Raw genomic sequence first — 24,478 nt, 5'->3', positions numbered from 1 at the left:
TATAATGTCTTGTAAAATATTAAATTGTGAGTTGTAGATAAACTGTGTTAATCTCTTAATAAAGAGTCTTAATATGAACAGTGGACTATTTTCTTTTTTAATTTAAATTGTTACTCAAAGCCAGGAAGTGCTCTAGAAGATGGGAACGAAACAGAACCACAGGCACACAGTTATGACAACAAATTACAAAAAATATTTGTAATATTTATCAATGAACAAGACAAGCCTTTGCAGTAACGGAAGATTGTAGATTGCAGATGTGAAACAAATGCAACTAAGCTTTACTTCTTACTTCTGCCAATATTGAAATAAAAAAAAAATCAAGTCAACCAGTTATCTGCTTAACTCTGCAAAAGTAATTCAATTAGAAATCCCATTTTACAGAATATAAAACTTCAAAGGCAGTATGAATAACATTTCTTACACCAAATGAAGCTTGAGCTGTGTTCTCTTAATTGCTTTTCTAAAAGCTGTACATTAGACTGACTGTAAACACATTCTATACACTACATTTCTTGTAGGCCAAATTATTTCTATCAGAAAAGCTGTAACCAGATGTAAGCAACTTGCTTTGAAAAGCAACAAAAACACCATAATAGCAACACATCTGAAATATATCCATATTCTTTATTGTAGATTAGAACGAACAGTACTTGACCACACAGAGTACATCATTTTGGCTACAGTGGTGGAGCTTACACAGTGCTTGCTAAAAGCTCACAATGTAACATTAATTACACTGTTATTCTACTAAACTGCAAAATACAACATATGTGAGAGGAACTCTACAACTCCAACAACTGATGTGTCTTCAGATGTGAAAGTCATGCTCCACACACCAGGAAGTGCTGCAGTTGCCTAAGCCACTAGATGGAGCACTGTCGGTCAGTATTTGCTACTCATTTTTATAAAACAAATACAACTGCTTGGCAGTGGTGTTGGACATTACTGTCTACCATTCGAAGTAAAATGTAGACTTTTCACTCTGGTGTTTTTTGCTGTTAGAGGTACACAGATGTGTGAGCTGGGCAAGAGTAAGAAATGAGGTTGCCTTTTCATTTGTATTGAGGCACTCTTTTCACTGCATGCGATGTACAAACATGCCTGTGAAATGTATCCATGTTTAGTCATACAACAGTGTCAGTGGCATAGTAAGTTCCCCGGTAGTGAGCTTGAATGGCTGATGAGGTTTTATCTTGTTTCTGCAGCACGCTAAAGCTTGATGTCGCTGAGAGAAGTCGTACACTTTTAATGCTGAGGCACGTTGCTGAATCTACTTGTCAATAAATGTAATGAAAGCATGACCACACGAACAGTGCAGCAGAGCAATTCCAATCTGAGGCCGGCACAGTCTCAAAACAGCCTTTTTGCTCATTTGTCATTTGTTTCAGCAAACATAACTGTAAATTATTTGGCAAGTTGATTGAAAAACCAAAAATGTTTAAACAGTTTTAAGATGAAAAGAGTTGATTACAACCAAAGTGCAAATAGGCTTCTGCGTCAAAGTAAAGCTGGTTCACTCACAGTAACTTGCATCTGCAGTTTTCCTCTCAGCACTACTCAGCATTTTTGTAAGTGTGCCAGATTTTGCCCTAGAGGAATCAATTCAGCCCCTGCCGACTCCCTGAGCAGTGGATCATTAAAAGTTAGCAGAAGGTAAATTCTGTACATCGCTGAAGATGTCCTATGTTCTGTGTGCTGAAGTCTGTTGAAAGAAATGTGAGTGCAAATAGATTATTCTCTTAAATTTTCTACACACTAAAGAACTCACACAAAACTAATCAGATTTAAAAACACTTTCACTCTGAGCATTTTGCTTTGAAGCCTATTTAAAAATATAAACTAAGAGGTATACTTGCAAAATATACAATTCACTAACCACGAAGCTAATGGTACAAGATGTATAAATACCAGGAAATACAAACTTACTGCACCACGATTACCTTAGCTCAAACACTATGGGACTTTCTCTTTGGAGTAGAAAGCTTGTCCGCTTGTTAGGATGATGAGTGGCTGTTTACTCTGCAGTGTTGAAACAGGGTCTCTATAGCAGCACTTGTAGTTTTGAACATGCTCATGAAATGGGACGTGTCTCCGCTCCCTCAAGCAGATGTGAGGCAGTCTTCCCCCTTTAGATTAATTTTATGTGCACTTAGAAATCCCCGGTACAGCTTTTATTTCAGTAAACGGTGGTTTTGGTTTGCTGTTTAAAGTCTTTTAGGGCGCTGTCTTTTTGCTTGTAAAATCGATGAGGTTAACATGAGGTGATATCATTAGTGAATTCCTTTTCAAACATATGAGTCACTGTAGCTGGCATCCTCTGCAGTCGTCCTCTGGCTCAGTGTTGTCCGACGAGTAGGAGCTCTCCTCGCTCACTGTAAAAAGGAAAACAGTGATATTAGGGGCAGTAATGGCGCACTGAAGACACACACAGAAGCAGCACTTGCACCACTCAAAACTGATACTACTAGGGATGTAACGATATCAAAATCTCACGGTACAATATTTATTGCGATATTTTGAAGAGGCTAATATAATTGTAGATGGGACACTTTTTTGCTTTTAAAATACCTTGACAAGATTTTGGTGTGAATTATTACCTTCAAAATCCCAAGAATTCAAGTAAAAAAACATATTTCTTCATATTGTCTGAACTGAAATGAATCATGGGATATGTAGTTCCCTATGTTTATAAGCTGTTGCTACTATAAAACAATGCATTTAAACAAAGGAACTTGTGATTCGATGATATTATTGTGAGACTTTTGATGATACAATAACATATTTTGGTTATTGTTACATCCCTAGATGCTACACATCTATGTATATGATGTTCCAGGATCAGTATTTTTGACAGATAAAGGGGAGTAAACAATGTCATTAATCATCATGTGTACTTCAAAATGAAAAAAAAATGTATCAAGTATCAATCTATGGTAATTTATTTGATAACTATGTACAGGTTTAAAGTAAATAAAGTTGTAAAAATCCAAGATTACTAAGATATTGTTGTACATGAACTAATTGTGCTTACCCATATTTAGTTTGATCTTTTTTTCTCATAAAACACATTTTCTTTTATTGTAACTGAACTTATTTAGATGAAACTGCATGTAAGAGGAAGGCTGTATGTAAAAAAGGTTCTTTCTGGGCTTGGTCTTGGAAAAAACAGTAATAGCAAAGACAGATGACTTACGCCACTCAGTCTGGATGGGTAGGAAAGCCTTGTCCCCATTCTCTCTGATCATCTCCTCGATTTTATCCAGCAGCACTGCCACACTGCGGTCCTTGCCTGGCGTCTTACTGTCCAGCACGTGGTAATAGTTGCCACAGTACTCTAGGAGGCGCTGCAGTTCCCGTCCACCTCGCAGGATGTGCTCTTCTATAGGCGTGCGTCCCAGCCAGTCCCCACAGCTGAACAGAACCATGGTGTGCAGGCAGGCCCCCTCCCCAAACAGAGTGTCTATGTGGGCCAGGAGGGTGCGTCTCTTCCGGGCTGTGAGGGATGAGACCACGGGCAGGACCAGCAGCAGCGTGTGGGGCCCAGGCCGGAGCAGGGCCGCCCCTCGCTGGGACTCCTGACGGATACGCTTAGGGGTCCGTCTCACAGAGAACCAGTCCCACCCCGGGGTGTCTACTATAGTCACACGGCGTCCAAACACAAGGGCCTGTCTGCGGAGGCAAAGCTCTGTCTCCTGTCCCGACTCAAAGTAGCGGCGTCCGAGGATGGAGTTCCCCACTGAGCTCTTGCCCACACCTTTCCAACCCAACAACAGCAGCCGCAGCTCTGTAAAACAAAGGGAGGGCATCTTAACTTGAATTATAGTGTGCAAAATAACAGGCAATAGGGAAAATCTATGAAGAAAGAATATTTATCGTAAATAGTGTACCCTGCCTCAGTAAAGTAGATTGCACAGTGTCAGTATTATTTCATTTCATTTCATTTCCATAAAGTTACATCATACAAAACTTAATTCCTTTATTTAGACGTATATTCTAGTTTGGGTGCACACATTTGAGTTAATATAGGTCTGAATTATTTACTTACACTTATACTTACAATACTTACACTAACGACAAACAAAGGAGGAGCACCATTCAGTTTATTTTACTAAGTTTTTTTGTTTAGCTTGCTTTAAGGTCCCGTTATTATCACTTATTTTCTGTATTATACTTGTTTGCCTTTTTGTTGTTGATTAAGTTAGTAGTTTTAGTTCATTATTTAGTGTAATTCTCCGCTCGTGTTCAGTTCTAGTTGGTCCTCAGGTATTTAAACACCCCTGTTCTTTGTCTGGTTGGGTTAGTTTTGTTCTGTTCAGTTTAAGTAACCCCAGTTTGGGCCTGGCTTTTGTTGTTCATGATTTACCAAATTTGAGCCTTTGTTAAATTACATCTTTTTTTGAATTTATTAAATGTAAAATATTTTTTATACCTTGTCTTTGCCTTTTTGTTTGGTCCACTACAGATACTAAGATAGGTCTCACTAAGTCTTAGTGAATGTAAATTACTAAAACACAGTGAAAAATGCTGTAGTAGTAGTTCATTTTTTGAAGTCATTAATAAAAGCTCTCAAAACTATTACGTAGCCTGTCTCTATGTATCTAACCCGGACTGCACTCACAAAACTACACCTGCACAAACAACAAGTTCATGCAAAAACAGCTATTTATTTAAACTTGTGAATCATGAGTTTAATATACTTTTTACATATAAATACAAAAAGAAAATACCAAACTTTCAATTAACTCACAAACTTTCCTTTCTGCTATTGTCTCTCATAAATCCTTATAATGTATATAAACGTATTAGATGACTAATATCCAATTTGGTTGACATCATGAGCCAATTGATAAATCTAAAGCCCTAAACATTTCTCATAAAGCAACAGTAATGGCCATAGGAAATTAGATTGAAGGGAAATCATGTATTAATGTCCAACCTTAATGAGAAATAATCCGAAGTCATGAAGTTATTACAGCAAAGAGCATATTTGATTACATTACTGACAAAACATTTCAGTGCAGCTTTGCTTTGGCTGTTTGCAATCTATTCTCCAAACCTCTACAGCGCCATCATAAACCACTGATTTCTCCTGAGAACTGTGAAACTGGTGAAGCAGAGCTACTCAGTGCAATAAGGCTGCTCTGATTGTGTAGCATGATAAGGTCGTTTCCATAGAGTTGTTTTGATGGCAGCTGTGTGACTGTCTCCGTTCGTGACTGCGTGACTCACAGCCCCATTAGCCCGCCTACCTCGGGGTGGTCCTCCAATCATCTGCTCCCTCTGCCGAGCATGCTCCTCCATCCTCATCCTCTCCTCCTCCAGAGCTCTCCGGGCCTGCTCTTCTTCCAGTAAAATCAATTCGTTCACTTCGAAGTACCAGCCTGCACCAAAGACGAATCAATACCAGTCATATAACTTTTACAGTACAGATCATACAGTTGTAATGAGCCTAACAGTGAAATGGAAAAGTACTTTGAGTCTACCTTGGTTGTCCGTGATCATCTCCTCTACTTTTTCCATCAGCTCTGGCACTTGTGTGTTGTCCTCTGTGTTCTTACGGGTGTTATCAAAAGCATGATATCTACAAAAATAGTACATCAACAAGTAACACAAAATGAAGGACTGCATTATTAAAGGAGCACTATGTTCCTTTTCTGGTGGGGGATCAGCCACCTGTTTGTGCCCATGGAAATTTTTGTGCTTTGCGTGGAATGATCCGCAGAATGACATTAAACTTAGTTACAAGTTACAAGTCAGATCTGTGAAAAAATGACCCTGTTCACAGTAATGTTTTTCAATGTTATTTTAGCAAAAAAACACCTGCCATTTAGGGCTGGGCGATAAGGGGCAAAAAATAAAATCTAGATTTGTTTGTACACTGTTAAAAAAGGCCTTGGATCCTTGGGTGCTTCTGCATGGAGACTAAAATTACGTGCAGTAGCCAAGCAGAACTCTGGCTTCCCCTATGTGGCCCCGTCTTGCAGGGCTGGGGCCAGGTATCAGGGTTCAATGAGCCGGACTGCAAGCAGACAGACTGCACTGAAGAGTGCTCTTGTTTTGTGTGTTTAGTCATGACCCAGTTTGGGCTATTTTTCACCTTTAAAACCACACATATACTTCTGCCAATACTGTGAATGCATAATAAATCACACTATTAAGACATCTGGCTGATTCTTTCGAGGGCACCCTGCAGCGGGTCAATACAGACAGCACCCCCCCAAGTATATTTTTCACACACATTGGATGATAGCAATGACTGCTAGTGTTTCAAACACGGGACAGTGTTTACATTTTCACTCTTACCATATCCTATAGTTTAAAAAAATAGGAAAGCAATCTAATTTTAATAGTATACATCTGAATGAGATTTTTTGCACCATAATCCTGCTTTACAAGTAAGAAAATCAAGAGTAAATCTGCTTCATAATAATCCACAATTTCAGTATTGCTAATATGTAACATTATCTACAAGAAAAAGAAGACGCTATGTCACTGTTGTGGATGTTTCAAACAGAAATAACAAGGACATAGCAGGTGCACACTCATTCATGATCAAAGTGAAGTAGCCCGGCTTCACTGTCCCTTAAAAGCTCTGGCTACCTAGAACAATATGTACCGGACCAAGTCTGACTCTGACTCTGTTTTCTTGTTGTCTCTCTGCCAATAATGCCTAATCTAACAACTGAATATACAGTCAAAATATAGTCTAAAAGTAAACAAATAAAAATAAGTAAAATATATAATTAATATTTATTGGGATGATAATTCATTTTGGTGTGTTTTTGCTCACCTGCTCCCACATCTCTCCACCAGCCACTGCAGGGCCTCCCCAGTGTTGGCTATGTGCTCCTCGATGAAGACTCCTTTGGGCAGCTTGTCCACACAGGTAAAGACCACCATGGAGTAGCGCCATGTGCCTCCTCCCAGAGCCCCAAGCTGCTCCTCCGCTGCCCTCCGGTGCACATCTGTGAAAGGCTGGGCCACAGACACCACCAGCAGGATGGCATGGGGCCCGGGGGGACACAGGATCGCCCCCATACTCGGCCCCTCACTGTCCAGGCTGGGAGGGGGTCTCCTGGGACTGTCCGATTCAGCGCCTGCGTTATCATTGTCATCTGTCTCTGTGTCCTCATCTTCCTCCTCTTCTTCCTCTTCTACATCTCTGGGAATGGCCCAAGCAGGAGTGTCTACCACAGTGACGCGCCGGCCGTAGATCTCGGTCTGGCCCACGTTACTGTGTGTAGTCTCCACACCAGCGTCGAAGGCCTCCTCCCCTAAGATGGTGTTGGCAGTGGTGGTTTTTCCCGACCGAGGCCCCCCGAGAATCAGCAGGCGGCGCTCAGGTGGATGCCGCCCTCGGGATTCTATAATTAGAGCACAGCACATGCAGTTATTCTACCTGTGTAAAAGATCTATAGGGATGAACTCACACATTTAAGTCCGTAAAAAGATGTCCATAATGATCAGTGACAGATGTAGTGTGAAAGTACAATTTTTACATTCACTTAAATGTACATGTTTTTATCTTTCCCATATCAAATCTTATTGCTCTAGTGTACTGAGTGTCGTTTTTGGCTTAACATTAGCACTTATGTATATGACCATTCTGAATCTTGCAGCGTATCATGACCTTAGCCTTTGATTGAAAAAATAGAAAGAGAAATCTCAGACCATCTGCTAAAATGTTGTATGAACAAATGATCAAAACATATTATAGATTCATCTAAGGAGAAGAGTTTGAAATGAAAGTCAAAGCACGGAAACAGTGTGAGCAGCATGAATGACATAATGAGTAAACATGGGGAGGAGCAGGAAGTTTTATTGATTTCTCCCACACGCTACAGCTGCTGACACTTGTCCATGTGAGCTGCCACACAGGAAGTGGACCTCAGCAGCAACAGTTTAGAGCTGAGCCCTGAACCTGGCTCCTCACTGCACAGATGGTGGGGATACAGGACCTGCGGCAGCCAGAGCAACAGAGTAATAACAGCCACTCACCAGTGTCAGAAGCAGAGGACACAGCAGCCATCTTGTGTGTCGAACCTCTGGCTTCATCCTCCTCGGCCCCCCTCCTCCTTCTCCTTCTGGGCTCCACGGTGGCGTGCTGCTGTGCCTCTTCACAAAGGGGACTGCGAGGATCCGGAGGGGAGCGGGGAAGGATGGCAGCTCATGTGCGTCTTGGCCCTGGCTCTCATTCTACTGCAGTGTATTTCCGTCTGTGTTTCCTCTTCTGCACCCCTTTCTCTCCTCATACCACTGCCACTCAACCTTTCTCCCTCTCCGCTCCAGCCCACACACCTCCTCAGCAGCTACAGCTGTCCACAGAAAGTCCTCTCCTCCTCTTGACTCTGTCCTTCAGTGTTGCCTATTTCATCTCTGTGGGTGAAGAAAGAAAGACAAATCAGCCCTTGAAAAATGAATAATTTCACAAGGAAAAAATCTTCTTCCTACTTACTTATGTGTAGGAGCAGCTCCAGCAGCAGAGGCAGCAGCAGCAGCAGCAGCAGCAGCAGTGTGGCACTGTATGCAGACTGCAGTGAGGACAGAAGGATGGATAGACAGAGAGGGAGGAGAGAGAGAGAGAGAGAGAGAGGGCACTGTGCTCTGTTTACAGCGGAATATATTCCCCAGCTGCAACGCCGTGTACTAGATATAGATATACAGTCTATGACACTAACACACCTATTAATGTGATACCTGCAGACAGGAGCTCAGCATGAATACATGTAAATAATGACACAGGACTAAACAAATACAGCTAAAAACATTAAAAAAAAAATACTTCTAAAACTATGCACTATAATGATACAAGTGTCATCAGAGTATAATCTGAAGGATAATGATAACGCTAGCAAAATGTACAGAGTAGCTACAACAAGTGACATTAAACGTGTCTTATTTGTCGAGTATTTGCTGTGTATCTTTGCGGTATATCTGGGTTAATTGTACAGAAATATTTTGTAAAAATTCACAACAATATGGTTATACATTTTGGGCATGTTACGGAATATTTATGGGTAAAAAACAAAGTTCCGCGCAAGAGAAAAATAAAAACAGGAATTTCTTATAGCCATTACGTAACAGCTGCCGTACACCGTCATATATGTCGTAAATATTTCATGCTGTAAATTAGTGCCGTAAAAACCCTGCAGATGCTCCATGTGAACTTGGAGCCAAAGTAAAAGCCACCTCAGACGGCTTCTTGTGCAGCGTGTGTGCGTGTGTCAGCGTGTCTGTCTTGTAGGTGCTTGCAAAAAGAGAAAAACAGCCATCTTTCAAACATGGAAGACGATTTTATGAAGTATCGTTCCCCGCTGGTCTCAAGATATGCAAGCAAAGAAATGGCCTACAACTTCAGTGATAGGAAGAAGTTCACTACCTGGAGGAAGCTGTGGATTTGCCTGGCTAAAGCTGAGAAGGTTTGACATCAGATTATCCGTTTATGACTTCACGTTTCAAAATATAGTTTTAAGTTTTTCTAACATAAACACTTTCTGACCTTGAAGTTACACCAAGTTCCTAATCTAAATATAGAGGAGGACCCCAGACAGCAATTGCATATTTGCCAGGTCATAAGTGTGTAGTGCCCATAGCAGTCATACATGAAAGGTCTATTAAACAGAGTTCCCACGGTCATGGAAATCCTGGAAAAATGGAGATTTGTAAATTCAGTGAAAATTTTGGAAAAGTCATGGAATTTCATGCAACTATAGCGTTCTGTTGAATTATCATTAGGCTATTATGATTATTTCTGAACGTATGCGCCTTCTGTTTAAAAGAGACGACAATAAATAAACTGACAGTATTTTGAATATTAAAAAACTATAATACCAAACCATACGATGAGTGGAAAGGGTTAACATTTCATATTTAGCCCCAAAACTATGATCAGTTCTTCACATGTAGGTGCTGTAAAGTCATTGAAAATTAATTTTAGGTCATGAAAAAGTAAAAAAAAAATAAAATAAATTGAAATGTTGTCAGTGCAAACAAGTGGGAACCCTGATTACAGAAATTCAATTAAAAGTCAACAATAATATTGTGATATATTAATATGAAAAGTTTCTGGACATCAGATTGTAAGATCCATCTGTGCTTCATATGACTGTACAGATTGTACTCATTGTGATGAGACATAACTACTTTGATCCACACTGCATTGTTTCATCATAGAGATGTAATTAAAATAGACAGAACTACACAACCGTTAATCCTCAATTACAGTTTAACATAAAAAAAAAAAAAAAAAAAAAACTTTTACAATTTAGAATCTTTTAATTACAATAATTATATTGATGCACAGGCAATCCTTTTGATCATTGTGCAGTATTTGGAGTAAAAATGTATTTGTTACTTAAATCTAATCTAATTTTCAAACGCTTACTTTAGTAGACTTTGTGGTTACTTTATGGTGGTACAAAAAAGCAAAAAGTTTTTTCTACTTGTTTATAGACTATGGGGGAGAAAATTTGACTACTGAAGGCCACTACAGTCTCCTATGTCAAGGAAAAGGATCTGTGCTATATTTCAAAACCATGGTATTTTGGTTATGAACAATATTTTACTGTCAAATATTAAAGTAACTGAAATGCATAGTAACTTTAACCAACTGAAGGAAGTAATGTGTGTCACAGTGTTGACCTGACAGAATATAAGATTAACTAAACTAAAGCCAACCCCACACGTCTATCTCATGTGAACTCTGTTAACAATATTTGACCTAATTAGTCTTATTCTTTGTGGCCACTTATTGGAGACTGGACCCATCTTTGCAGCAGCACACATTCTATTTAGGTCAACGGCTGGTAGTGTGAGGTTTGTGTGAGAAAATAGCATGCAGAAAATGTCACAGTAACAGGAGACTGCCTCTAGAGACTACTCCCCTGTGTGTAGTAGTGCGACATCCACGTGTGCTCTATAGATTTTTGAAACCTCTATCTTTTAGTCACTCCCATCTGTGACCTTTGACATCGCACTGTTTGACATCATGTGATTTTTAAATGTTTTGCAACTGTGGACAGAGGTTCTGTCAGGCCTGAGTATGTCACATGATGTTCTTTTCCCAATGGAGCACTAACTGAATCATGATAATTGTTTTCTCATGGGATGTGCACACACTTAACGGCAAGGAACTACAAAATGCATCAACATTTGTCTTCAGTCACGTGATCTATCATATCCCTAACCCTAACCCAAATATACCATACACTTCCAGTAAACAATATTCTTAAACAAACAAACAAAAGTGCTATTTAGAGTACTTAATAAGTCATTGAACTCAACCCTCTGCAGTAGTGGATCTAATATTTACTGAGCCCTAGTTGCAGCTTTCAAATATTGATGGGAAATCAGTATATTAGCATTTTTCCCACAGATCTTCAAAATATATTTTTAAACATCATCAGGGTAATTCTAAAAATATATATATTATTATTTGTCAATATTGCCCTCTTTTTATATTATGATCATTTTAATATCATATGTCTGTGTAGGGCAATATAATCATTATTTTAACTGTCCTTAAAACAACAGTTGTGATCCATCCATTAGGGATGTAACAATAACCAAAATATCATGATATCGTATTGTCAGAACTCTCACAATAATATCGTGGTCCATCACAATATATTGAATTGCAAGGTTTTTCTCTTAAAAGTATTAAAAAAGAGGGAACTGCATAGGCCATGATTCATTACTTACTTTACTACATAGTAAAATAACTGTTATTAAGCACTTTTAAATCTTATTTCTTTGGAATATGGCAGTAATAATTCACACTGAAGACTCGTCAAGGTATTTAAAAAGGAAAAAAAATTACATATGTACAATTCTGTTAACCTCTCCAAAATATCGTACCATGAGATTTGAATATCGTTACATCCCTACCACCCATACATTTCTAAATGTTTTGATATAATTCCTACCTCCAGCTGTAACCATGTTAGGATAAATATTTATAATGCGATATATATTTTTGCTTCCTTCTTTTGTTTAGGCTTTAGGTTTACCCATTACAGATGCTCAGATCCAGGAGATGGAGAGTCATGTGGAGGACATAGATTTTGCCATGGCTGCAGACGAGGAACGCAAGCTGAGACACGACGTCATGGCTCACGTGCACACTTTCGCTCACTGCTGCCCGTCCGCTGCACCCATCATCCACCTGGGGGCGACGTCCTGCTACGTGGGGGACAACACGGTAACTAATGAGTACTTCCTCCTCATGTCCATCTGTGGCGACAGACACTCTAGGGAGCATGGCTGTGATGTTAAAATGTAACATAGGGGAGAAATGACCCATAACATTGAAGTTTTTGTTGTGTTAATTAGGTTTAAATTCAATATTATCTACAATTGGTAGGTTATTAATTAAATAGCCCTAAAAGTTTATACAAAAATATTACAATGGGGCAAATCCATACTATACATACATACTATGTTGCAATCTGGAAAGTTTTTTGTTTTTTTGTATGTAATATTTCTATATACCTCTATAGAATTTGAGCTCAATTTTGTAGAGGTTTGATAAAGTTTGGTACTTATTTTGGAAACACATGTTTACATTTTGATAAACAAGGGTCTTTCTCAAAATTTTCCCACAAAGAAGCAACATATTTTGCAGTTTCTAAAAATACTAACTAAAATAAACTCTAAAAAAAAAATCAACAAAACTACATATCAATACCTAAAATGATCCCACTCCAAGTATTACTTTGATAGTAACTAAGATGAATTCTAGTTTTTGAGCTTATTATTTCCTTTTTTTGTCTCTGCCCCTCAGGACCTGATTATGCTGCGGGATGGCTTTGACATTCTGCTGCCTAAGGTGAGGCTCAGCTGTGTTATAATAAAAAAAAAACACCCTCTGCTCTGCGTGAACACTGAAAAACGCCTACTTCAATGTCAGCTGTTTATTATCAAGCCATCTGAGTAGAAATAATCATATGTTTATCTTCCAAGCAAGTTCATTTCCCTTGACACAGAACGGCCATGTCATGTGTACGTGGGCACATCTGGAGCTTTATGTAATGATAAACCGTCTGCTCCTTTGTCCACAGCTGGCCAGAGTTATCGACCGGCTGGCGAACTTTGCAGAAAAAAATGCTGATCTCCCAACGCTGGGGTTCACACACTACCAGTGAGTCTGCTCCTCTGTGGACATAAATCACAGGCCTTAGACACCTCCTTTAAACTGCCCTAACGCTGGTTCATTATGGGCCAGTTAGACACAATAACTTCTGCTTGGTTAAGTGTTTTCTTTCTTATGTGTGGTGCAATAGGCCAGCTCAGCTCACTACGGTGGGGAAGCGGGCGTGTTTGTGGCTGCAGGACCTGGCCATGGATATGCGCAATCTACAGCGAGCTCGCAATGATCTGAGGTTCAGAGGAGTCAAGGGGACCACCGGGACCCAGGCCAGCTTCCTGCAGCTCTTTCAGGGAGACCATGACAAGGTGGAGTTAGGCAAAGAAAAAATGAAAAAATGCAGTTATGACAAGATAAAATTGAAGATTGTGAACAGATGTGGAAAATGATATTGTAAAATTGTTTTCACATGGATTTAGAAAAAAAGGCCCAGAATCACAAAATAAATGAATAAATCTGAAATTATGTGGCTAAAATTACAAATTGAAATGCACAATACAAAAAATATTACAATGGGGCAAATACATACTGTGCGTACTACTTATTATGTTGTAATCTGGAAAGTTTTCCGATTTTTATATGTAATATTTCTATTGGTTTCTATAAAATTTGAGCTCAGTCATTTTTTTTAGAGGGTTGATGAAGGCTGGTACTTATTTTAGAAACACATGCTTACATTTTGAAAAACAAGGGTCTTTCTCAAAATCTTTCCACAAAGAAGCAACATATTTTGCAGTTTAAAAAAATATTTATTTATTATAAATTATGTACAACCTCGACAAGAAAATTGTAATAAGCATGATCAAAGCAAACCATGGATCTGCCTGCATTATGTACCAAAGCAGTCAATGCAACTGCGTCAATCCCCACTATTTTTACATTTCTGTAGTATCTTTGTGTGTAAATTTTATAGTACGTGGCAAAGCAGTACAGTTTGACAACTAATTTGGAACTGATTAACATGGGTTTGGACATTTATATATATAATTATGAATTTTTACATTTGCCATTTTCTTCAAATTTTATGTCATAAATGATTTTACCACAACTTTTTCTGTGGATCAGGTAGAAGAACTGGACAGAATGGTCACCGAGATGGCTGGTTTTAAAAAGTAAGTAGTGGTGTCTTTTTTTGTTTTAAATATTACTCAGAAAAATATCTCTCAAACTTCTTGTTATTTTGTCTAGATCTTACCTGGTGACTGGACAAACATACAGCCGCAAGGTGGACATCGACTGCCTCTCTTGTTTGGCCAGTATGGGAGCCACTGTGCACAAGGTGAAGTCCACAAAATGATAATGTCTCCATCTAGTGTCTAGAATGATTACATGCTTGAATATTTTGTTAATCTGTCAACAGATTTGCACAGACATCCGCCTCCTCGCTAACCTGAAGGAGATCGAAGAGCCCTTTGAGAAAGAACAGATAGGTATGTATAAACTCAGAAGAAGACCACGAATGTACATGTTGATTACACTTCAGTATAACATTTGTACTGCTTTTCAAATAATTAAAGGTGGATTATGTAGCTTTTATGGTGAGGTGTTTTGCCAAGATGTTTTTGCTTTGCCTGTAATGTTCCACAGTAAAGCATTAATTTAATTTGGTTTGCATTTGTTCCATTACAGATGTTTTTATTTTATTATAGACTACAATAATATAATTAATATGAGCGAGGTTGCCTCTCCACTGATCTGACCTGTAACTTCGCCTACCTGCTTGTCTGTATGGAAAGAGATATGTTTAATTCCTTACTATGGAGTATTCCAGGCAAAACGATAACATCTCAGCTGTAAAGTCCCCCTGAATTGTACCCTTTATGAAAATTTGTTAATCTATATACATATAAAGAAAAACCTCAGAAACTGTGTTCTCAATAAATATGCCACAACTATTTCAGGATTTTATCTCACATATTTCAATTAAATACATAGTTAAAACCTTCCTGAAAGTGATTCTGAATGATTTTTGAACAAATTCTGCAACCTTTTGAGTTTCTTGTGTTGCGCTGCTTACAAATTATGTTCATGGCAAGCGGGTAAGAAAATAGTTAATATTTCTTCCCAAATCAACAGTTACAGAGGCCGTAGGACATGGGGAACAAGAAAAAAAAAAGTAAAATATGAGACAAACAAGGCCTGACATTTGGTCTCGCTACATTTACATTTAATTTTATTATGATATAGAATGCTGATTTTTTAACTCAATAAATCACAGTTACCCGTGTGCCACCCAAGAGAAGGGGGCACCTGCGGGGAGGAGGGGGATGTTTTTGCCGAGGGAATGGGACCCTCGAGCTGGGATTTTCAAACCAGGGGGACGCTCGAGCCTGTATTCAGAGACAAGCAGGCAGCAGACTATCCACCAGAAAAGTTACATAGTGCAGCTTTAATCATACTAAACCTTTACTTGTTTAGTGTAACAAGCCACAAAACACACCTGCTACGCTCTTTTAAATTTCTCAGACAAATACAGTTTATATCTTGAGTTTTAAGCAATTAGGCCATACAGCAGGTGCGATAAAACTACTGGATTAATAATGGCAAAAAGTAGGTCTTTGCCCAAATTTAGCCTGGTAGAAGAAAACCACCAACCATGATTGAATACCTAGTCTATCCAAGTTTCAGGTCACCTTCTGCTGTGCGAGGTTTTTATTAGGCTCCACAGTCCCGTATAACAAATAGTCATGCTTCAAAACATATCTTACGTTCCCCCATTTAAAATAACAGCTGGGTTAAATACGTTTCTCTGTGCAGGTTCTAGTGCCATGCCTTATAAGAGGAATCCCATGAGGGCAGAGCGTTGCTGTAGCTTGGCCCGTCACCTGGTGGCGCTCATGGCTGACCCCCTGCAGACCGCCTCAGTGCAGTGGCTGGAGAGGACTCTGGATGATAGTGCCAACAGGTCAGAAACTAGTACTAAACTAATCTAGCAGATGAATGTGTAATTATGAATAGAGCTTAACTATTTTGTCAGCAGCGCAATTTTATTATTAAATATATTTTGTACCAAGTAAAGAATGAAATATGGTAACTGAAGGCTTCTAGAAAGAGTAATAGTAGAAATAGTTTATTATTTTTTGACATTTTTATTTAATAATGCCATTGTTTTTGTTATAAAAGGCCTTTTGACATGTATAGATAATACTTACAGTCAGAATCAGAATCAGAAGCATAATATCTAAATAGTCACAACTATTCAGATTAATCATTGCAGCCCTGCCCTAGTGTATACATCATATTGGTAATCCCTGAATACAATCTCTAATTTTATCTGAATTGTCCAGACGGATCTCTCTGCCTGAGGCCTTCCTCACTGCAGACATCATTCTGAGCACCTTACAGAACATCACCGAGGGGCTGGTGGTCTACCCCAAAGTCATCGAGAGACACATCCGCCATGAGCTGCCCTTCATGGCCACAGAAAACCTCATAATGGCCATGGTGAAGGCCGGAGGAAACAGACAGGTATGAGACCCGGGTTTCAGTTTAGCAACAATTGAGTTTTATTTTGAGAACTTTAACAACGTCTGTGGTCTTCCATGAGCTGCATCTGTTGCATGTTGTTAAAATCATGTTTTTTCTGTCACAAACCTGACATGTTTTCAAGTCTTTTAGTAAAATTTTATGTATATTTTGCCAAGTCGTATTGTGCTGCATTAATTTAAAGGTGCTATATTACACAAAATTGTCTCTTGTGAGCTTTAAAACATGTTATAATGTTGTTACCTCCATAAAACATACCCTGAGTTGTGTTTTGTGTCATTCACACATGTTTGAGCAATCCTTTATTATTGGTCTGTCTCTAAAGCTCAAAATGCTCTGTTCCACCTTGTGATGTCATTTAGTAATAGTTTTCAAGTTAACAGCTACCTTTTACCTTCAGTTCAGTAGAGATTCGCAATACCAAGGCTGAAATCATTGAAAATATTCTGGTGAAGGTGTATGGAGTTTAAAATGTGTTTTTAAACTCACTTTCTGTATTGTCAATGACATCACAAGGTGGAAGTGTTTTCTGTCTGAGAAAATAACTGCCTAAATGTATGCAAGGTTTGTGTGAATGAAACAAAACACAACTCCAGGTCTGTTTGTGCATAAATTAGAAAACAGTGTCACATGGGCTCTTTAAGTGAAATGGCTATGTGCCGTCCAAGCCATTATTAAAAAAACAGAACAAACACAACTGTTTTTTTCAGTAGCTATTGGTGATCTAAATAAAAACAAAAACTAACAGGTTTATCACAATAATCACCATGTAGTGTAGTATAGAAGTTTTTTATCTTACTGATCACATTTAATGCTTGAAGTATTAACGCAAGCATGCTATATGGCATGATACAAAATATTTGTTAAACTGTTCATAATCCCATTGAGGCTGATGGTGGTAGTTTACTTTCTTTACAGGTAAGAATGTCATGCAAAAATGCCATTAGGCCGACCTACTGTCTTTAAATATGACGTAAAGAGGCAGAATAACAATAAATATAGCCTAAATAAACCCAATTTGAAATCGAACCTAAATTTTATAATCAGTTGAAGAGTTATAGTGAATGTTTACATCACTAAATATATCTGCTTTTATATTGGCTATCAGCACCTCCACCTTCTGCTTTATCGGTATCATATCAGCTGCAAATAATCCATATCAGTCAGGCCCTAATATATGCATACCTTTTAAAAAAATATATTCTTTGTTTTCAGCTGTTGTTTTCTGTTTAATTAACAGTAGTCTAAACCTTTCTCTCCTAAATCCTCTCTCTCCTCTCTGCTCAGGATTGCCACGAGAAGATTCGCGTCCTGTCCCAGCAGGCAGCAGCCGTGGTCAAACAGGAGGGAGGTGATAATGACCTGTTGGCCCGAGTCCAAGCTGACCCGTACTTCGCTCCGATCTTGGGACAGCTGGACTCTCTGCTGGACCCCAAGACCTTCATCGGCAGAGCCCCCCAGCAGGTACAACAGCCACAGCACCACATATTCACAGCTAGTCGTTCTCAGTCCCTCTGCTGCTGAGTATAAACTGTTGCCTGTCCTCCAGGTGGCCCGGTTTCTGTCTGAGGAAGTGCGCCCTCTGCTGGAGCCATACAAATCTAAAATGGATGTCAAGATTGAGCTGGAATTGTGATGTAAATTAACTTGAAACATGTAACTTTGACTTAGGCACTGGTATTAAATAAAATTTATAAAAATTGCAGTTTGTCCAGAAGTTTCTTCCATTTTGTTTTTTGTGTATAATTGTACTGGCACTAGGTTAATGCTTCTGTACTTTGTCCCTTCAAAGAAAGACTAAACTAAACAAACTAAAAAAAAACTAAACAAGCAATTTCTATTCAAATTTATCTCCTGAAATATCTTGAAAAGATATCTAACCAAAAACAATCCACCTTAAACAGACCGCACAAACAATAAAAGGGAAAGAATCAATTGGCAGTGGTTATCTGTTTTTTTTTTTTTTTTTTGATCATGGTCCCTCTAATAACTCACATCATATTTTGTGGTTTGCATTAAAATAACTTTAAAGGTCCAGAAATCAGATTCTAATCAGATTTTGGTGTGTATGAAATTGATCTGAAATGGACTTTGCTCTCAGAATGTATTAATTATTGAGTAATCGCTTTAATGCTCATTAGTGGTGTCTTAATCATTCAAACTGACCACAAATTATGGCATATCTTTTCAAAATATACATGAAACATCCAAGGAAAAAAACAAGAATTATTATTGTTTTTGGCTGGTTTTCAATTTGATTTTGTCTTATTAACCAAAAAGGCTTAATCATTGACACTAAAATTGTCAAGTTTCTGTCTCCAAAATCAATCAGCATGGTCCACGATATAATTATATTTGGCCCACGAGATCATATCAAGTATGTATTAGAGTTGGCCCGCTGGCTACTGATAGGCTATAGAAACATTATTTATTTAAATGTTGTTATTATTTAATATTATGCTTGTTCTGGGTTCAGTGTTTAAGCAAAACTATTATTAAACATTTATTTTATTTAAAAAAAATTTAACAATACATATCTGGAAATTTTTCAATAAATATTTAGTTTGGCCCACAACTTAGTCGCAGTTTTTCATTTTGGCCGTCTGTGAATTTGAGTTTGACTCCCCTGCATGAGACAATTTTAAAATCAAAATGTCTTATGTTAAGTTAACCAAGAGTTATACAAGAGCACACAGTCAGGTCAAAGTCCAACCCAACCCTTTTCACTATTTAAGCTGTAGAACATTCAACTGTAGTTGGTCACTGACATATTACACTCATTTTACCATTTTATTTCTATTCAGTTAAACCATACATTTATCCACATCTCATTTTTGAACAAGGTTTTAAAAGTCTTTGCATGATTTATATAAACCATGAGTCCACCGCTTCTGTTTTGGATGTGATCGGATGGAACGCTTCACTTTGGAAACCGTTGCTAAACAAAAGTAAGTCAAGTGTTCTTAAGTCCTTAATTAATTCACCAAATCAGTTCTGATCTGATTTTTTTAAATTTATTTTTTTATTATTATTATTATTTTAGGGGTCGATAGCAGGATTCTGACATGTGGTTGTGGGCACTGCTTCCTCTGAGTCTGGCCGTGTTTGGTATCTCTGGTATTTGGATAGTGTGAGTACTACTTATTCATCTAATTAAATCATGTCTTATTTATGGTTTGCTGTATTAAATGTACTAAATTATTGTAACATTTTAACATATCACTCTACGTATTTTCTATTCTCAAATAAAAACAGACATTAAAAACAAACAATGCCAAAATGTGCGTAATAAATTTACAAACCAGCCTAAGATTGAGTTAGAGTGAGGTGTTTTTGACTCCTTCTGAATTAATGATCCTTGCCTTTTGTTGTTGATTTGACAATCAGGTATGCGATATCAGTGTCAAATGGTACCATCAACATCACAGAAACATTCCCTTACATCAGGTTGGATTCTGTTTTTGCATTTGATCTTCTTTTATAAAGATGACTCACTTCTATTTTCTTTTTTACATTTGCAGTGAGTGTGGTGCTTATGCGCCTCAGAGCACCATCTTCTCTCAGTACTGCAACATCTGCACATTCCTGGGTAAGACTACTGTCCAGTTTATTTGTAATTCCACAAATTAAACTCAGACAAACTTTACTGAGCCACAAGGGAAATGATCTGGACACAGTAACTCACATGTCATAGTTTAATATAATACAGTAATAATATAATAAACAAGAGCAAAAAATGTAATCTGTGATAACACATTCAAAACAAGGAGCAAAAATAACAAGAGGCTGGTGTCAAATAAGGCATAATTATACAAATGCATTTGTAAGTAAAATAAAAAAATATAGAAATATAGTAATACAACATAGGTCTGGGCTATGTAGAATGTTGTAGAAGTTTCAGCTTGTCCAAGAAAGGGTGGAAGTAAACGCTGGAGACCAACTGGATGTCTTGCAGGAGAAGTTTATTTACCATCAATAATATGGGCCTGGAGGGACTTAAAAAGTCAACATAGTATGATTTCATAAGTGAACATTGTATGATCTTTGAGTGTTCAAGCCCCTTGACTATGCTTCCAAAGAAGGAGGTTTATAAAGCAAATGTGGTGAGACTATGAAGGCCAGTAGCACCGGTTAGACAGTAATATGCCACAATTGAGATAAAGGTATGTCAAAGGTGTGCCAAGGGAAGATGATTGTGTTACTATTGCTCCTGTGAGGTGATGTTAAACTGAGATATGTACATGAAAGATAAATTACATAAATTCTCTTACATAGACTAGGTGGGTAAAGAGGAAAGCAAAAGAGCAAAGATGAAATAGTGACTGACATGACATAGGGTTATCTATTACATAAGGGTGAGTTGTACAGTTGTATGGAGTATGATAAGAATGTAATCCTGTATCTCCTGTTTGAGTGGAGAGATTACATGCCATATGATATCATAATATGAGTTTTTTTTGGTTTTGTTTTAAATTTTTAAAAGGCATTTAGCAGTATTTTATCTTGTTTTATCTTTTTTTAAATGTATATCTCTTTATACAGGGCTGTGGATCGTGATCATCCGTTTCCAGCAGATCCGGGACTTCGGAGACCATGGGAAGGCCAACATGCTCAGTATGATTTTGGGATTCATCTCGTGTGTTGGAGTTTCAGTCCTTGGAAATTTCCAGGTACAGTAATACAAAGTCCAATAACAAACATTTTTACTCACAAATCCATTAAAGTATACAGTACTGGGACTTAATTGATTTAATGGTCTCTTTAAAATCTTTATGAATGAAAGAGGGAGGGAGAGATACTTCATTGATCCTGAGGGAAATTCAGGTTTTGCTGCAACATTTACACTGTGCTTCTTAATTGCCTTTGTTTGTTTGTTTGTTTTTAAGGCTTTGCAAACATACTTACTTCTATCTCTTTGTTTGTTATTGTCTTTAGGTTTATTAAAAAAAAATCCTCGTTATGTGACAAATGTACCTAGAAGTTAGGGGGAGTAAAGGTCCTGTGACAAGGCAGGGCAGGGTGCAGTAAGGTGGAGTGGTGGTGATAGAGATAGTGCTGAAATGTTTTCCTCATGTCCATATGAGCATTTACTGTGACATGTTTGTAAAATATGTCTCTAAAAGTGAGTATATATATATTATATGTCAAATGAAACCGTTTCACCCATTAATACTAATATAATTAATAGAAGATAGTCTCACACACAGTTTGACTACTACTGGACATAACCAACAAACTAACAGCAGACAAATAATAAAACTTAACAAACAGATGGACAGGCACTTTATTACTCCCGAGGGAAATTCAAGTTTTGCTGCAGGTAACTGTTGAAGTCGATGTTGCTGCAACATTTCCACTGCGCGCCTCACCTTTGTGTCTCAGTCAAAATTTGTGTCGGCGCAGTTTGAGGAGAGAAAGAGACAAAAGTGTCCCTCCTCTGTGTCCTGTAGTATCACAGAAGTGTCCAGGTGGCGCCAGGTGAACACAACAGGAAAGGCCTCACTCTTACTCCGCTCTCTGTGTTTCGGTCGGTGATGAAATGGTTCATTCCCTCAGAGTGTTTCCTCTGGAAGATCGTCTGCCATATTTGTTGCCACATATGGTGTAAAAAAAAACTGTAGCAACTCAAATGTCCATAGCTAGCTCTTTCGCTGCTCGCCTCTTGTATGGTCTCCATGGATATAGGAAAAACACAGCGCTCATTTCACAAAACCCAACAGTCCCGTACTTGTGTCCTTTGAACTGCACATGCTGCACTTCTCAGTTGGTTAAAATCCTATGACAGGATGCTCAAAAAACCCCAAAAGGGTTTTAAATCTGCTCAATGTGAGCCAGGTAGCCACAAAAGCAAAAAAAAAAAGTCAAAATAACAATACAACTGGTACTAATTATTGAAACTACTGAAATAAATCCATAAACCAGGTCAGCCCAACTAAACTAGGATTGTAAAAATGTCTGAGTATCACCAGAAGAACCTCCATTTGTAAATATATGACATAATCCTGTAATCTTTGGAAACAGATTTATCAGATTAATAACCCTGAATTTCCTTCAGGATAATAAAGTATTTCTAATCTAATGTTGATTTAACAGCAATCTATCCAGAGAGTGGTTCACCTGGTGGGGGCCTTCGCAGCCTTCACCCTGGGCTTGGGCTACTTCTGGGTGCAGCTGTTTCTGACCTACAGAGCCCAGCCCTCGTACGACCGGCACTGGGTGGGTCCAACCAGGGTCCTGCTCTGCTTCCTCTGCACCGTACTCATCATCACCAGTATCCTTCATACAATCAGAACATTTTAAGTAGGTAATGGATCTGTGAATGGACAACAGGTAAAAGTACCTACTACTCCTATGACTACTATTACTGCTACTACTACTACTACTACTACTACTACTACTACTACTGTTACTCCTTCTACTGACAAAACCATAATTGTGCTCCTATTTTGTTTACTCTGAGTTTTTAACACCTTCTACTGCTACTCCTACTACAGTGTTGGAATGTAATGAAGGACTAAAGTAAAAGTACAGTACTTAAGTACAATTTTTAGGTATCTTTACTTTACTTAAGTACATTTTACAGTAGATACTTTTTACTTTTACTTTACTGCATTTGAGAGCATATATCTATACTTTCAACTCCACTCCATTTTAGACCTGGACTGAAAAGTAAAAGTACTTTTCTTTATGGTTTGAAATGTTTGGTTTCTGCTGAAATCGATCATGAGACTTATTTTTAGCACATTTAATTTGAGTTCACGTCCCAACTTTGAGCGAACCGAATACACAAAAACACAGAACGGCTAGAAAAATTAACAAATTAATTGAATCACTTAAAATCTGCTAAACTTATGATCAAAATCATTACATTTCATCCTTAAATTGTTCTAAAACTCTCTGCAAAGTACTTTTACTTTTTACTCTTTAAGTACATTTTTAAACAGGTACTTTGACACTTTTAGTAGAGTTTTTGATGTGATACTTTTCCTTTTACTTGAGTAACTTTTTGTCCCTGTATCTGTACTTTTACTTAAGTAACAAAATTAAGTTCTTCATCCACCACCGCTGCTAATGCATGTTCTCTTCTTCTTCTTCTTCTTCTTCTTCTACTACTACTACTACTACTACTACTACTACTACTACTACTACTACTACTACTACTACTACTACTACTACTACTACTACTACTACTACTACTACTGACAAAACCATTATAGTGCTCCTATTTTGTTTACTCTGACTTTTTAACACCTAATATGATTATATATGTGTCAGTATTCAAACACAGCCTCACATCCAGCCTGTACTTTCCCCAACATTTTTTATCAGTACATGTACTTTGTATGTCCTTGACCGTGAGCCCAGTGGTTGTTCTGGCAAACACGGGTCATCGCTCTGGTGCAGCCATGTGTGAGTGGGCCCTGGTCATGCTCTTCTTCTGCCTCTTCGGTCTGTTTGGTGCAGAGTTCAGACACATGGACTGTCACCACCTCACAGTGCAGAGACGTGTCCTGAAGCCCAAGCCTACCTCCATGTTTGTGGTGTCCAACCACCACCTCACCCCCGTTCACATCAGCTGAACGCTCCTGGTGCTTCTGAGCAGTTTGAAAAGGTCTACTGTGGAGTTATTTTTATTTTTTGGGAAGTACTTTCTTTAATTTTGTATTTTGTGTCTTCTTGTATGCAAAAGAAGAAACGTCTTTCCTACACCTTAATGTATATAAAAGTACTGTAAACATTACCTCATTATTTCATTTTGTAACTCCTGTATCATTTGTATTTAAATGTATTTATCTATAACAATGGTATGAATATTTAAATGTTATTACCTGAAACATCTATAAT

The 24,478-nt window shown here is 38.1% G+C and overlaps 3 protein-coding genes across 4 annotated transcripts; 2 read left to right on the top strand and 1 right to left on the bottom strand.

Annotated features, from left to right (window-relative positions):
* Nucleotides 1-608: 608 nt before the first annotated feature.
* On the bottom strand, nucleotides 609-9,068 carry si:dkey-110g7.8 (GTPase IMAP family member 8). Of its 2 annotated transcripts, XR_008632057.1 has the most exons (8): nucleotides 8,459-9,068; nucleotides 8,002-8,379; nucleotides 6,794-7,367; nucleotides 5,487-5,584; nucleotides 5,253-5,384; nucleotides 3,197-3,787; nucleotides 1,944-2,375; nucleotides 609-1,705 (listed from the first exon to the last, which is right to left on the bottom strand). XR_008632057.1 is itself a non-coding variant. In XM_055152792.1 (7 exons), the coding sequence occupies exons 2-7, from the start codon at nucleotides 8,030-8,032 to the stop codon at nucleotides 2,302-2,304; spliced, it is 1,500 nt and encodes a 499-aa protein (XP_055008767.1). In that variant the 5' UTR covers nucleotides 8,033-8,379; nucleotides 8,459-9,068; the 3' UTR covers nucleotides 609-2,301. The 2 variants fall into 2 exon arrangements, 1 of the variants encoding a protein (XP_055008767.1); XM_055152792.1 differs by having other exon boundaries at nucleotides 609-2,375.
* Nucleotides 9,069-9,129: 61 nt separating this feature from the next.
* Nucleotides 9,130-18,338, top strand: adsl (adenylosuccinate lyase). The gene is made up of 12 exons (XM_020927217.2): nucleotides 9,130-9,422; nucleotides 11,999-12,202; nucleotides 12,785-12,829; nucleotides 13,062-13,141; nucleotides 13,284-13,455; nucleotides 14,213-14,259; nucleotides 14,336-14,426; nucleotides 14,508-14,577; nucleotides 15,905-16,052; nucleotides 16,435-16,615; nucleotides 17,921-18,097; nucleotides 18,183-18,338. The coding sequence occupies exons 1-12, from the start codon at nucleotides 9,285-9,287 to the stop codon at nucleotides 18,267-18,269; spliced, it is 1,440 nt and encodes a 479-aa protein (XP_020782876.1). The 5' UTR covers nucleotides 9,130-9,284; the 3' UTR covers nucleotides 18,270-18,338.
* A 1,089-nt stretch (nucleotides 18,339-19,427) lies between these two features.
* Nucleotides 19,428-24,217, top strand: tmem150b (transmembrane protein 150B). Its single transcript, XM_020927323.2, has 7 exons — nucleotides 19,428-19,581; nucleotides 19,677-19,763; nucleotides 20,021-20,080; nucleotides 20,155-20,222; nucleotides 21,176-21,303; nucleotides 22,727-22,904; nucleotides 23,999-24,217. The coding sequence occupies exons 2-7, from the start codon at nucleotides 19,699-19,701 to the stop codon at nucleotides 24,211-24,213; spliced, it is 714 nt and encodes a 237-aa protein (XP_020782982.1). The 5' UTR covers nucleotides 19,428-19,581; nucleotides 19,677-19,698; the 3' UTR covers nucleotides 24,214-24,217.
* The last annotated feature ends 261 nt before the right edge of the window (nucleotides 24,218-24,478 follow it).

Source organism: Boleophthalmus pectinirostris, unplaced genomic scaffold (assembly GCF_026225935.1).
Source record: "Boleophthalmus pectinirostris isolate CB_2022bp ecotype Guang Dong unplaced genomic scaffold, ASM2622593v1 HiC_scaffold_17, whole genome shotgun sequence".
NCBI classification, from domain to species: Eukaryota; Metazoa; Chordata; class Actinopteri; order Gobiiformes; family Gobiidae; genus Boleophthalmus; species Boleophthalmus pectinirostris.
Note: the sequence above shows the minus strand (reverse complement) of the source record. Positions and strands in the feature narration are given on the sequence as shown.

Bases quoted from the DNA above. Each gene is read 5' to 3' on its own strand.
- si:dkey-110g7.8 (XM_055152792.1), bottom strand. From the start codon at position 8,032: ATGGCTGCTGTGTCCTCTGCTTCTGACACTG. The intron at 5,385-5,486 runs GTAGACTCAAAG...TCTTTGGTGCAG, and splicing joins GATGATCACGGACAACCAAG to GCTGGTACTTCGAAGTGAAC. The intron at 3,788-5,252 runs GTAGGCGGGCTA...TTTGTTTTACAG, and splicing joins GATTGGAGGACCACCCCGAG to AGCTGCGGCTGCTGTTGTTG.
- adsl (XM_020927217.2), top strand. From the start codon at position 9,285: ATGGAAGACGATTTTATGAAGTATCGTTCCCCGCTGGTCTCAAGATAT. The intron at 13,456-14,212 runs GTGGAGTTAGGC...TCTGTGGATCAG, and splicing joins TTCAGGGAGACCATGACAAG to GTAGAAGAACTGGACAGAAT. The intron at 14,578-15,904 runs GTATGTATAAAC...TTCTCTGTGCAG, and splicing joins CTTTGAGAAAGAACAGATAG to GTTCTAGTGCCATGCCTTAT.
- tmem150b (XM_020927323.2), top strand. From the start codon at position 19,699: ATGTGGTTGTGGGCACTGCTTCCTCTGAGTCTGGCCGTGTTTGGTATC. The intron at 21,304-22,726 runs GTACAGTAATAC...TTGATTTAACAG, and splicing joins CAGTCCTTGGAAATTTCCAG to CAATCTATCCAGAGAGTGGT. The intron at 22,905-23,998 runs GTATCCTTCATA...CCGTGAGCCCAG, and splicing joins CACCGTACTCATCATCACCA to TGGTTGTTCTGGCAAACACG.